We start from the raw sequence: 15,677 nt of genomic DNA, 5'->3' as shown, positions 1-15,677 counted from the left end.
AATTTGTATATATGTATATATAAGTATTAGGGTGATTCCGTGCTTCCGTGGTGGAACCGTGCTTGTACTGAGATTTTTTAATGTAGATTTTATTTGAAATGTTACAATATGGCTATTAGGAATCAATAATAATTTACCCCATTAATTTTTCTCGTTTTAACCGACATCAAAAAAATGAGTAGGTTTTCAATTCATCGGAATATTTTTTTTTTGTATCTTACCGCATAACTTTGGACCACATCGGATCATCAAGAAATTTACGGTACTTCTAAATTTTTTATGAAAATTCAAGTCGGTAAAATTTTTACTTAAAAGTTACTTGTTATTTTAACAATTGAATTGTACCGAGCCCTAGAAAGGAATTTATATTTATACTTTACTGAAGACTTAAAACTTAACTTATTGAAGAGTTAAAATACAAATTTGTTAGTTACCTTAATTGCATGTAAATTTTAAAATGCGACTTCGTCTTTGCATCACAATCGTAATTTTTTCATTATATTTAACCGACATCAAAAAAAGGAAGAGGTTATCTATTCGTCAGAATATTTTTTTTATGTACATATGTTACCGCGAAACCGATTTCGATAATTCATTTTTGATGGAAACGTGGTACCACAAAGGTGGTCCCATCTTAATTTGGTTTAGATCTGATTAATTCCAGATCTAGTGATAAATTCCAGACGTGACTCATTTCGATAATTTGTCTCCGAACGTCCCCTAATGCCGCGAATTAATATCGCAACCAATAATAACGTCAGTCTTCTTCCCATTTGTCCCAGACAGAGTGCAAGCAAGCTGAGATCAGCCAGAACTCTTCCGCTCTGGGTCGCATCAACGCCAAATTTAATCAATCTTAGCAGATATGGAAGATTCGACCGTATATCAGGCATGAGCTGACTAGGGTCAATTTAATAAATAAGGTTAAATCGATTACACAAACAAAAAAAGGAAACTGATTTTCTCAGACAGCGTCATTTTCGTGGTTTCCATTTTAACGGCCTAGGTTTTTGCCTTCACTACCTTCACGTAACTGTCGAGATAACTCTAGTCACCAATTATCACTTCAGTTTGGCGATGGCGCCGTTATTCTGGCTCCAATCAACGACGCGCGGGACAGTCGTAGGCCTGCTTAGTAATTTCATTAAAAAACACTGTAGCCAAAGAATTCGGTGAATTTCGAACGCGTTCCCATGGGTAGTAACCATGGCTATGAAATCCGATTTCCACCGGAATCCAATGTGGAAGCCACCTTCGGCCAAAGTAGATATTTAGGAATTGTAAAGCAAGTTAATCTTATAGTAAATTGAATTAATCTTTAAGTGCTTTGTTACATACATATATACATACATATGTATGTACATAAAATTACAGTAAACTCTGTAAATCTGCGATGTTGACATTTCGGCTAAAGTTTTAGTGCCCAAAGCATGGCCGTAAATGTCATCCTTTGCTAATCCTGCGGCAAAAAAGGTCAATGCATATTCGCACAGATGCTTACATGTATAAACAAAAATATATACCGTCAAACTCGAAGTATTGCTTCTTAATATTTTTCCGTTAAATCAGAAATTGTTGGCAAAATTTACAGCTTAGGTGTTAAGCGTAAAAAACCGTCAACTATAATAAATCAAATTCCAGTAAAAAGCACAATAAATGCGTTTCTTACGATAGTAGAGATATGCAAGTATAGTTCCAAATGCAACTCAAAAAACATTAGTGGTTGTTATAAAAAATGAAGTAGCTACCCCAGATGGGCGTTTCGTGTGTTTCCAAATGAATTAGTTCTTGACTTAACCAAATGCCACGCCTATTACAAGGCACTTCTAACATGCGCTTACATACATTTGTTTGAACAAATGAAGCAATAAAAATTTAGGATCTTTGTCGCAAAACAAAATTTATAGGTCATCTGATTTACGAGCGTGATTTCTAATCGTTCGATAGAAACTTTTTTTTTATTAGTAACAATGCATGCAATGTGATCCTTCGACAGAGGGATGAAGATAATATTTGTCCGCAAGTGTGTATGCAATTCCTGTATGCGACGCTCTAGCGACTGAGAAAAACTTGTTCACAAAAAAAATACGCTACAATTAAAAATTTACTTTCTATGCAACATTTTGCTCTTTTTTAATTACACCATTCGTCATTGTTGGTCATAAATGTCGATGTCAATATAGTTTATGGGGCTAAAATGTTTCTCATACTTGACAAGTATGTACTGGTATACAAGACCAATACGTATTTATGTACATACATTAGACTATCCCAAAAAATCAAAGTTTTTTTTTTATAACGCATACCCTCTCATTTAATTGGTTTTGTCTTAAAAAGTATCCGAATAAAATTGTATGCCATTCGTCCTATGGGCAACATTAAAATAAACTAAAGTGCTTAGAATATTTAGCAAACATAGTACTCTCTTCTTTTTGTTAACAGTAGATGGCGCTGAAGTCAGAAAATTTTTGAGGTAAAACTGTTGATCGGGAAAACAAAAAAACAAAAATACAAAAAAGTAGTCAAAAATTCAGTGTTTGAAACTTAATAGTTTTTTTACTATTATACTGAAAGTTTCAGAAAAAATTGCAAAGAGCTAAGTTTATCGCATTGCCAGAAAAAATATAAGGTATTGAACTTTTTTTAATACTATAAAAAATGAACCTAGTGTTGATGTAGTGTATAATTTTTATTTAATAGCAATAAAAGATAATCAACAAATGGAAGTATTATCAGTTTTTTTGGTGCCAACCTTAAATTTTTACAAACTTTGACCAAATTGAAAACATATACATATAAATAAAAATTAGGTAAATTTTTATTTTTCATTTAGGTACTTCGGTAAGATACCTAAAAATTCGTAGGAAAAAAATTTTAAATTTTCTGCCGGAAATTGTAAATTTAGTATTTTTAGCCGACTTCCAAAAAGGAGGAGGTTATCAGTTCGTCGGAATATTTTTATATTTTTTTTATTCTTTTTTATTTTTTATTTAACTTTGGACCACGTCAACCGATTTCGATAATTCTTTTTGCATCAGAAAGGCAGTGGTCCCATACTAATCTGGTTAAGATCCGATCAGTGGATCATGCGATATATATATATATATATATATATATATATATATATATATATATATATATATGTATATTTTTTTTATATGAGAGTTGAAGTCGGTTTTTTTGCTAAAAATTACTTGTTTAAAAATCTATTTTTTTTTACTTTACTGATATATTAAAATCTCATGTTACAAAAAAACAAAAATCAAAACGAAATTAATTCTAATTTTTAATTTTGGCTAATATGAAGAGTTTTATCCTGCGGAATTCCGGTTAATGTTAGAACGTTAAAGGAGCTGCTAAATATTACTAGAAAGTCATATTTTCATAAGGTTTTAGTAAGAGCGAATCTCACATCATCGCTGAAATGCAAAAAAAGCCATAACTAACTAAAATTTGCTATTGCACGAAACGATGTGGAGACTTAAACGACGATGTGAGTTACGTCCTTTCCATACCATACTAACGATATGTAAGTATTATATTTACATACATACATACATGGATAGGTGTCATGAAGTCATCATATTACATACATACATATGTCGCTCACGTCAACGCACTTATCAATCATTAGCTGAAATGAGCTGTGAGATGCGTGAGGTCAAACTGTAGCGATTACCTTCTTATGCGTACATACATATGTATTTATGTACATATATACTCGTAAAACATATATTCAATATGGTATGCAGCATGTATGTAGTCATAAATGTATGTATGTACATTAGACGGTATCGCAAAAAAAAGTAAAAATTTTTTCCAATTCATACTAAATACTCACCATGAGAGTATTTCCGGAATGTACAAATTTTTTTCATCACTCTCTAAACACGTCAAAATCAATTTTTTATAACTTTTAACCAGGGTCCCAGAACGCGGTCTAGTTCTGGTAGTTCAGACGGACAGCTGTCTGAGCGAGAACAGAATGAGAACAAAAGGTTCGGCAACGTTTCCGTAAAGTACAAAATGCGAACAAAACTCTTGGGAACGTTTCCAATAAGAAGAAACAAGACTATCGAAAACGTATTCAAGGAGGATCACCCAATGAAAAATGTCTGGGGAAATTTTCAGAACTTAACGATAAGAATGAGAGGTGCGTCTGCGTATTATTATGGAAATTCCTTTGAGTGTAAGCCATGATCGTTAGATCTAATCCAGTGGAAAGCTGGATAATTTCAACTTCCAGATCGTTTATTATTAGGGTGAATTGTCCATTTTTGGAACAATTATTCTCCTTCTTTGCAAGAAAAGTTCGTACCTTAAGTCTTTCGTTTACTTAATTTGCGTAATAATCTTTCAGTTCTTTTTTGGCTGATTTTAATATTTAAACATTTCAAACTAATGAAACGCTATGTGAAAAAAATTTGTTCTCGCTTTCATTCTTCGCGAATGGTTCAGAGAAGACTTGTTCCAGTTTCGTTCTCTGACAGATAGTTCCTGAGACTTTAGTTCTCAAATTGTTATTCGAGAAAAAGTTCCTTAGACTTTTGTTCCTGTTTTGTTCTTTGCCAAAACGTTCCGTATGCTTTTGTTCCCATTTTGTTCCCTAAGCAATTTTCTCGATATTAATGTTCGCATTGTGTTCTCTCTGGGAATGTTCCCCATGGTTTTGTTCTTATATAATTTCCATTGGCAACGTACTCGACAGTTTGGTTCTCATTTCGGTATTGGCATTGAAGCGTTCGTGGGCACAAAACTACGAAAACGACATTTAGTTTCGATCATAACTTTTGTTTTCGGTCGAAAAAAATGTTTACACTCCTCAAACACCTGCATAATGAGTCTTCGAAATATGTAGCTTCGAACTCATTGAACTTTTTTTCGGCACATGCATCGTGTCACGCTCTAATGTACATACATACATACATATATAGCAGGCGCAGTTTTTGCAACCTCTCAATTGCATTCTTACGATTGCCAAATGTAATTTTACAACCGCATCGGTGCTTAACTTCAACCGCACAATCAAAAAAGCAAGCAGATTCACAACCACAATCGGAGCACACATGTGCGCCTTGAACTTTGCCACAATTGGTTTTTTGCATACATACTAATTTTTTATTATAGACTGTTTTTGTTGTTTTTAGTTTCTGTTGCACGATTTCCTGATTACGTACGATTATCATTCACATTTTTTTGTTTTGTTGCTGAAGCTGTTTTTCTTCGTTGATGCAATGATTTTCTGCAAAATATTCCCACAATTTCTTAATGCGCTTAGAAAATTACATTTAAACAAATAATGATCTTCATCAACTGTAGTATCATTACCGGTATCATAGTCATCATTTTCATTTTCATCATCTCCATCATGATCCTTTGTCCACCAATTTGTCTTTCAGTTTTATTTGGCTGGTTGCTGTTCTCCTTATGTGGAACGTGGTTTTTACGGCTGGAACGTGTGGAAAAGATACAATTGAATTGTTAGCTGCTTTAGTGGTTCGAATAGAAGGAGCTATGAATCTGTTGTACTAGCTAGTCAAGCATAAATGTATCCACAATGTTTCTGCAGTCAGAAAAGTTCTCTGCCAGTTGGCAGGCAATGAAAATTCTCAGTAAATTGCGTTGACGTGAATTCGTGATAAATTTCTAATTGCATCACGGCAATTTATTGTAATTGTAAAAATTGGTTATCCTTGCGTATTGCACTAATGCACGTGAATCTATTCACAACTGGGTGTGTTGTGTAGTACATAAATGAATAAACTTGCTTTTAGCTCGAACACTTGATTTTTCTGTTTTCACAGAATATTCTGTGAACTGCGCTGCTTAACAAGGAAACACTATTCTCGTAATCGAATTTTACTTATACGTAAGTGGGTAAATATTATGTATACTTATAGATAATTGCGAATAAGAAATAACGCTTGTATATATGTATGTTAAAATCTGACCTCACGAATATCACAGCTCATTTTAGGTAATGATCTCTAACCGACTCGTGATCGAATAATATGGCAGATGATTTCAGATAATATTTCTTATGCCTACAGAGGGATTACCTTTTATTACATTTTTGATACTGTGCGAGTTTGGGACCGTTATGCATACATACGTTTTAATATATACATAAAGATATATGTACGATAAAAGAGTATTGCGGTAACACTAAGTGCATGAAAATTCCTTCGACTCATTTTCACCTTCTACGTATAAGTATTTATCTTCGTGGCTATATTCGTATTCGTCGTCTTATTCGTTTCGTCTTTGCCTTCGTGTTCGCATCCGTATTCATCTTGGAGTTTGCATTCATCTTTGATTTCGTTTTCGTCTTCAAATTCGCGTTCTTATTTATTTCGCCTTTGTACTTTTCTTTGTTTTCGTATTCTTCTTCATACTCGTATTCGTTTTTCTCTTTTTCTTAGACTTTATCTTTGGCTTAGCCTTCTCGTCTTATCCTCAAATCTCTGCGCACGGGGTATTGCGACCCACGGTACTGATCTCAAAATGACCTAGATGTGGCCTATAGGGAAGGTCTTTGAAAATTCGCGACGGGCCAAAAATTCATTCTTGACACTGCCGATCAAACCCGCGCCCCCGAAAATTCAGGAAATCCACTATTAGCAAAGACAACTCCGGAAGGACTTCACCTTAATTGTTTTTGTGGTAACCTCTATGGATTTATATGCCACCTAGAACGATTCTATGAATTTAAACCTCGATAATTTGTAAAACCAAAACTCGGGTAATTATTAAATAGCGAGGGAAAGCTACTTACACTTAATATTTGGAGAGGTTGTCGCTTTTTGTGTCTAAAGTGGTCACTGAGGCATTGGCTGGAAATTTCGGCATAATTCTCTATGTCAGCTTATACAGGAGAAGCTGGTAATGATATATCTGACCATTTGGACCCCAATGCATAGACAATCAATCTTAGAATGTCCAGTTATGTGGCACAATTTCGGTTGCTCATAGATATGGGCGTGGGCCTAATTTACAGGCACGAGTAAAGATATTCGAAAACACGCACGGAGAAAAAATCATGTGGAATTCCACCAAAAATATGTGCCTTAACGAAAAAATTATGCACAGCGTCCGCCACAAATAGATGCTTCTCGTCGCAAGTCACCTTGCATCAATTACGCCAGAGAGCTTGATATCACTTAATCTTCACTCCCCCAAAAAGATTCGTTTCCGTCCAGGATGAAGAACGAATTTTCCTTTTTAGTAAACTTAGAGAAACCATACTAGCGTCCCAGTCTTTTTTCAGAGGAGCTGGTCCTCTGCATTCCGAATGTACCTATTTTAATTTTCATCGATGGGTCAAAATCTAATATAAACATCTCGTTCGCAGTTGTCGACTCCGAAGGGGAAAATCTCGCGGCAGGTGTCCATCTCCTGTATCCGGAGAAAAAAATAAAAATTTGAGGAAAAATACTTGAAAGCGAAATATACCTTTTTTAAAAACAAAAAAATTACAGGTCGTTTTTTATAAAATTGGTATCGTTGTAAAGGATACCAGAGAACGAATACTTCCTTAAACCCAAAAATTTCTATTGGCTCTTGTACACAAAGTAATTAAAGTATTTAAACCGCACATAATACGGTCAGTTAATTTTTAAAATTTTTTTTTTATCTAAAACTAATAAAATTAGAAGGACAAAATTCGAGGATGTGGTAGTTAACATATTAGTCCTTGACATATATTTTTGTTAGAAATTGCAAAGTCCTTTTAAAAAAAATCCTGACGTCAGAGAGAAAAACGAAAAACGCAGTTTTACTATATTTGGCCCTCAGTTTTGTGAATATATTGCTAATAAATAAATATATAAATAGAAGAATCGACTTATTGTTCCACAACGTTACGCAGTAGAGCCCTCCTGACTATATTACATAGTGCTGCACCACATTTTTGTTTAGAGCTTTAGCTAGGCTTTTCCGAAAAGTGGATATTCATTATTGATCCTCAATCAAGTTTCATCGTTTGCCTTCACCTTATGCGTTTACGTAATATGTATTTGGGCCATTAATAAAGTAATTATGTAAATGTTTTGGGTTTATTGTAAACAGATATTGGTGGTATATTGTATATTGTTGTAGCTTGAAAGTGCCATTAAAGATACTTTTATTAGATAGCTGATATTTACACAACTCATTGAGTAAACCAATTACTTAATTTTTGTCAAACACTAACAGTGGCTTTCGATTAGCACCAGCCGTATACCAATCAGTGTTGCCGTTTTAGCCCCTAGGTAGCTAGACTTAGCTACCATATACTTTTTTTGGCCACATAATATACTTATATATATATACGTAAGTAAAAAATTTAGCTACCATTTTTAGCCACAAAAACTTTTTTAGCTCTTTGTTAGCCTTTTTTTTAACGGAATTTGGCTACCGGTAAAAATGATTGGCGGCAACACTGATACCAATACTTTCGATTCTTTTCCGTTGTCTTAATCACAACTTTCCTAGAGCCACACCTACCTAAGGCTTAGTGGGACGCAACATGGCCTCCAAATGGATGGCCAACGCAGTGTAAATTTTGTGTGTAATATTTGTATTTATTTTGCATGACTGGAGAGCTAAACGTGTGTTTAGCCATTTGCAAGCACATCTATAGTACCGCTAAGATGTTTCATTCTAACTTTCAGGTCTATTTATTATTTTCGCTTATATCGGCCGTCGGTGTTGTTTTAATAATATTCCATAACATTTTATAAAGATATGCAACTGTGCACGAGTTCGAGTGGGGTGCGGTAATCTTTTGCACGCAGATTTTTCTCATGGTGTTGATAGTAATCTTATCAGCATATTCAGCAGTTCAGGGCAATATTTCAGCTAACAAATTGAGTTTGGACAGTTTGTTTATGGGCGGCAATATGGAATGGAATCAAAGTGTGAATACTGAAAATGTTGTGTATTTGTTATATTTAGTAAATTACTCACTTGCTTGTAACTTGTTAAAAAAGGGGTTTTCTAGTGTAAATTAGCTTAAGGTCAAAGTTTCCCGTTCCGGGTGGAAATTCCAAAAAAAAGTTTTAACGGCATTGTTGTGTGTTGCTTATAGATACCACTTTCTCTTATTACTAAAAAAAATTATTGAGATAGGCTAGTTTGGCTCTCGTGGCCTAGTGGGTATTAACGGAATCCAAATAGAAGATTTTTTCAAGAAATTGATATAGGAAAAAGTATGCCACTAAAGATAATGCGGTTAGGCTATGTTGGCCTAGATGGGGACTAAGCATCGCCCTTGTAAAATCAAGTGTCAGTATGGAGTATAAGTTGAAAACTCTTCTCCTGGCCTGTGAGAATTGGTTGAGATTGGATGGTTTTTTATAGAAAAATACCAAAAAAAAAAACAATTAGCTCGGAAAATATTGCGAATATTTAAAAAAAAATCACCAAGTGGTCACTGCTGGAAAATTAAGGAAAATAAAACCGGTTTATCCGGTGTTTTCTTAATTTCGAAATCGGGAACCAGTTCTTTTCAAATTACATTTTTTGGAATAACTCGATAAACTTGTTTTGGAAAAAAGGCGAATAATCGAACACTAGTGCGGCCAGAGCTTTGAACTTTCCCAAGCATTTTATGCAGGCACGGTAATCATTATGAGTAAAATAATTTAATCAGCATTTAATCATTATTTTATGATTTTCATGGTTTTCGCTTAAAAATAATAATTATTATTGAGTTTAATTTTCTCGCTCAGATATAATAATTATTATCGAGTTTTATTTTTCCACTTAAAAAAAAACCTGATTACCTATAAAATTTTAAAGGCCGTACAAATGCAACCAACTGAAATTTTGATTTGAAAATTTTTGGACTTATTTATTTTATTAGAATGTCGCTACCTCTGAAAAGCATACGTCGGAGATCCTCATTATTCTGAAGTAAAATATTAAAACTCCATAATATTCATCATGTTTGATCGAAAAAATAAAAATAGAGCAATATTAATTTCGTGTGAGCGAAAAAAGTAATACTCAACGATTAATTAATAGTGAACGCGCATGGCGTTAAAACGCCCAAAATTGAGTTTCAAAAGCTTAAACAAATTTCCAAATGTTAGTCAGAGTTATAAGAAATCCGAGTGCCATATTTCATCAAAGCCGTGCAGCATTTTCTGAGTGAAGAGCAGTATCGCGAAGTGTTTTTTTTATTTTCATCTAATATCAAATCACCCTATATCTATGCAAAAATTTCTTTTAATAATTTATCCAACTTACTGAATAGTTTGAATGTAACTTTTTAAACACGTGACAACCCTCTTCAAACATTCGAAATTTTCAAACTAATAATTTAAAAAACTTCTTTCGTTTGACTACGGTATTTCTATATTTCATATACTTTTTGAATTAGTTAATCAAGTTAGACCTTTCAAACAGGTGGCAGCCCTCTTCAAAAGTATTTTCCAGCTTAATCATTGTTAAGCCTCCTTCGTTGTATACTGCGATACATATTTTAAATAACTGATGAATTAAGTGGAATTTATATTTTTCAAACACGCCCCTGATTTTATATGAAGAAAATTATTTTTTTTTTCGTAGAATTGCTATAAAGTCTTTAACAACAAATCATAATTTCGATATATATGAATGTAAATATTCTAAAAGCCATTCAAACTTCTAAAAGAAAATGTGTTATCATATGTTGTCTCTTCATAGTTCGCTTCACAAGATGATCTAACGTTATATTTGTAAACTTAATAAATTACTTTATTGTTGTAGGTTTATGGTAAACACATTACATTTGTTAGAACATTGTATTGCCAAAGCCCCAAAATATTATCAAAGCATAGAATTAATTGATTAAACCAATTACTTAATTTGTGTCCAGAAACAACAATGCCTATCAATTAATACCAACCAGACACTAATCCTTCTAAATTAAATGTCGAATTCTTTTCACTAGTCTTATTCATATCTCTCCTTAAGCTACACCAAAGCCTTTATAGGACGCAAAATGCCGACAAAATGGAAGGCCAAAATGGTAGAAATATTTCTTTTCCTATTCTATTACACCGCTGTAATATTCGGCGTCTGTGCATTTACGTATCGAAAGCGGTCAATACAGGAGAATAAGCAACGTTTATTCAACAAAATATCCAACGATAGTACTCGTACTTTTACGGCAGTTGAGCAAAAATGGCTTACTTGGTGCTGTGCCATTTTACGCATAACATCAGCAGTTGGTAGTTTTTATGGCGGAATTGTGATGTGGGCCACGACCGATCCATTTTACAACGCCATCATGTTATTGGAGTCTGGCATCACAGCTACGGGATCCATAGCTCTGGGCATTGAAATGCCGTTTTCGAGTGCACGCTTTGTTAATATAGCGAATTATTGTATGCGCTTATTTCAGCGAACGCGCCAGCTGTTGCCACATAAAAGTATAATGGGTCAACAACAGTTCCTATTCCTTTTGATCCTTACAATTTTTCTATGCAATGATTTATCTGGCTTATCTGTGCTACTCGAATATAGCGATTGGCGGGAATGTGCTTTGGCATTTGCAAAATTGTATATGTTAACGGGACTGATGCTTAGCTTGTACATAGGCAGTATCGGATATATGAGCATTGGCGCGCTATATACATTCATGAACAGTTATATGCGCGAAGAATTTCAGCCAAGAGCGAGACGTTTGGACTGTGCTTTGAAGCGAAATTATAATTACCGCACGTGTCGTTATATGCGAAAACTCAACCGCATGACTGGAGAGCTAAACGTGTGTTTAACCCTTTACAATGATATCTATCGTGCTGCTAAAATGTTTCATTCCGACTTTCGCCTAAATATATTATTTTCACTTACAACGGCCTTCGTGTTCATTGTTATAATAATCTACAATGTACTATACAGATATATAATAGAGCACGAGTTCGAGTGGGGTGCGGTAATCTTTTGCACGCAGATTTTTCTCATGGTGCTGATAGTAATCTTATCAGCATATTCAGCAGTACAGGGCAATATTTCAGCAAGCAAATTGAGTTTGGACAGTTTGTATATGGGCGGAAATATGGAATGGAATCAAAGTGTGAGTACCAAATACCAAATACCTACATATGAACACATGTAAGTGCATTAGGGTGGCCCAAGAATGTATTCTAATTTTATTTTTTTCCTGGCAAAAACTATAAACTCCCACAATTTCTGCTAATTTAAAAAAAGGAAATGTGTAAATGTATGTATTTAAAAAATATATTTATAAAAAAGTAAATGTATTTTTTTTATTTCTGAAAATTTTAATATTAACACGTGCTACCGAGCACCTCCATTTTTCCATTGGAATGAGTGGAACGTGAGTTTTCAAGTAGTTTTCAGCGAAAACTGGTTTTCAATTTACAGATTTTATATAGACGAAAACACAAGTTTTACAGGCAAAGATACAGGCAACAACTAAGATCAAAGTACATATGATTGAACACTTTACTTACATATTGACATATACATATAAACAATAAGAATAAACATAAAGGTAAAAATAAAGATAAATACAAGGAAAATATGAGGACTAGAATAACTATAAAAGTAAGGATAAACAAAGCAAAAGGGATTAATACAAAGTATTTATAAGGAAGAGGATATAGATAGTGCAGGTATATAGAGAATTCACCACACCTGAACTTGCCAAATCCATGGTCACCACAATTAAACTCAGCACACCGAACTCACCACACCGCACCTAAACTCACCACACCTATATTTACCACCTTAACTAACAACACCTAATTTCATGATATGATATCACATGACATCACATGATATTACATGACATGTCATCACATGATATGACAAAACACAACATGATAACACAAGAAATGACAAGATAACACGTAACATGACATGATATTACATGACATCAAATGATTGCACATGATATGACATGATAATATATGACATCACATGATAGGCCATAAATTTACATGACATGACATCACATGCAATGGCATCAATGATAAGAAATGACATCACATGACAAGGTATCATAACATTGTGGTTTTCGGTTCAGTTATGGCATTTCAAAATAATAACGGTTTGGTTCGTGGGTCGGGTTGCAACCCGATGAGAGCGACGGTTTTAGAAATCAGAAAATTTTGGTTGAAAAAAGAAATATGAAAACGCAAATTATTTCGCAAAAATGTATTTAAATATTACGGTTTTTCAAAAGTGCCATTTCGGCCATTTAGTGCCATTTGAAGTAAGATAGGGGGCCACAAATAGCACGGTTTGAGCCAAGCTGGCAGGATGACTTTTTGAAATACCATAGTTTTTAAATTTTACAAATTTAAATTTAACTATATAAATTCCTCAATATTTATTTTGTTTTCATTTGCCTATATTTTCAGGTGGAAATGTTCATCAGTCGTTCGAATTTATACGAATTTAAGCCCAATATGTTTGGGCTATTCGATATATCCACCGACATTTTACTTATGTTCATTTCTGGCTCAATAACATATCTAACCTACATCATGCAAAACACAATCAAATTAAATCAACAGTAAATTCTAGCGCGAAAAATCAGCAAAACGATCGTACTTACCTACATAAGTATGTATGTTGTATGTTGTATAAACATAGCCATTTATAATGCAGGTTGCGGTTGCATGCAATATAAAATTAAATAAAAAAGGGTCCACGACATACAGGAATATAGCTAAAAAGAGGCAGCCGCACACATGTCCACTACTCGTAATATCGATGTGATTTCAACCCTATTGTCGAGCGGCATTATCAACTGACTATGTGGTAAGTTGGCAAGGTGGTCAACTACATACATACATACTTACAATTGGAGCCACCTGCCTTTCGGTAAGATATGCGTTGTGACTTACTTGCATGCCATGCACGGAATGCGCTAAACATGTATTCATATGGAACTACTTACATGTAAACATATATACATATGTATGTACATACGAGTACCTACATCCACTTTTATACTTGCGTGCATATTTTTTCCCATAAGTAAACAGGGTTGGCGGTACTATTTCACTTATGCATGTACCACAAACACTCATTGATCGTTTTAGCAATCTTACACGCAGAAATGGTGCGCCATGGAGTAGCTGACTTGCTGTACGCGACCGTGTCGTGCCCAAAATTGCGGTTAATCGGGACCGTTGCCTCCATCCCAGCTACATAGTATGTTTGTACATACTCGTACACTGTGCACTCAATCTACGTTCGAACCGTAACGCCGACTTTTCTTGACCGGCTGCAGACTGTCTGTGAAAATCCGATGGGAAACCTTTGTGGCACGTTGCACAATTTTATGCAGCATATTACAGTTGTCATGCTACTTACCACAAATTGTACGTTTAGCTCCGTGGTTGGTGATCGCCGTTATTGCTTTCAAAAAATAAAAATAAATGCCTTAAAAGTTAATTTAAAGTAAAGTACATATCCATATATATTTATGCACATGCATATCTACATAAATACAGGAGTGTATGTATGTTTGCGACTACATATGAATTACTTAACTTACATATCCGGATCGTATGCCACCATAATTGCAATGCCGAATACGAATGCACTGTAGCGGGAAATTACATATATGCCATTCATTCTCATAATTATTAAATTTGGTCTAAGTTTTAATTTTGTAATACAACAAAAATATATTATTATTATATATGTGTAGGTCTAATTATGCATTTCGTTTTCACTATCTGGTTGGGACTATGAGATGCGGAGCAGTTTTTCTGTGACTTTTTAGAATTATAAACCTAACAGCAAGCTGTCCTTTTCTACGCCGCAGCCTACGGTTTAGCGCAAATTTTGCATTATAAAACTAACTAATGCTTAAAAAAAAAAATAAACTCTAATAAAACAGACAGAGCTCAACTATTGGTTTCTCTACTGATAACAGGAGCCACGAAGTCAACAACCACCAATGCGCACAACACGCTACTAAACTTTCGTCTGACGGATGCGTATGCACCTTCACCCACACTAAATACTTGACTCGTTATCCCTCAAGATCAGTCGATCGAGGAAAAATTTAAGTCTGACTTACTTGCGCGAACACTGCCCGCCGGTTCTGGCTCCGAATGGATCTTTTACCACCCACATTCCAGCGAGAGGAGACTGGGAGGGGTGCAGTATCTGGAATCGAGGACCTGTAAACTTATTTACAGATGGATCGAAGCTAAATGCGAAGGTGGGCGGAGGTGGTCATCACAATGGACAGCTTTGTCGTGTCCAAGGGGGCCTCCATATGCAGAGGCAGCCCGCTTACCTATCCTAGCCTAACCTACCTACGCATCATGGAATGGCCTTGCGTGTTACAGATAACTAACTAACTTTTAATTAATCCAAAATGCATAGAAAGTGCTATCGAAAGATGGCAAGTGGAACCAGCTAGTTATATTGGTAGAACATTGTGGCTAGTCATAAATACCCAACGCACAATAACTTTACTCAATTAAAAGAGGCCATACAACCGCATATGAACTGGAGTTCTTACCGAACATTGTCTGATTGGATGACACGCCATGAATATTTTGAGTTTATACACTTTTTTTCTTTCTAACTGTATACACCATACTATATCATAATGTTCCCTTCCGACAGGAATTTCCGTCAATAACGAGGAATGCGACTTGTAGAGTTTTATGATACCCCTTGAACGCCGGCTGTTAATCGTGGCGTGCGCTTCTTTG

At 34.7% G+C, this 15,677-nt stretch overlaps 1 protein-coding gene across 1 annotated transcript; it reads left to right on the top strand.

The window, feature by feature from the left end:
- Positions 1–10,799: 10,799 nt before the first annotated feature.
- LOC118738252 (putative gustatory receptor 93c) lies at positions 10,800–14,403 on the top strand. The gene is made up of 2 exons (XM_036469178.1): positions 10,800–12,043; positions 13,356–14,403. The coding sequence occupies exons 1-2, from the start codon at positions 10,967–10,969 to the stop codon at positions 13,512–13,514; spliced, it is 1,236 nt and encodes a 411-aa protein (XP_036325071.1). The 5' UTR covers positions 10,800–10,966; the 3' UTR covers positions 13,515–14,403.
- The last annotated feature ends 1,274 nt before the right edge of the window (positions 14,404–15,677 follow it).

This window comes from Rhagoletis pomonella, unplaced genomic scaffold (assembly GCF_013731165.1).
Source record: "Rhagoletis pomonella isolate Grant_MI unplaced genomic scaffold, Rhpom_1.0 Rhpom_scaffold_00004, whole genome shotgun sequence".
Lineage (NCBI taxonomy): Eukaryota > Metazoa > Arthropoda > Insecta > Diptera > Tephritidae > Rhagoletis > Rhagoletis pomonella.
This window is presented reverse-complemented; position numbering and strand designations above follow the sequence as displayed.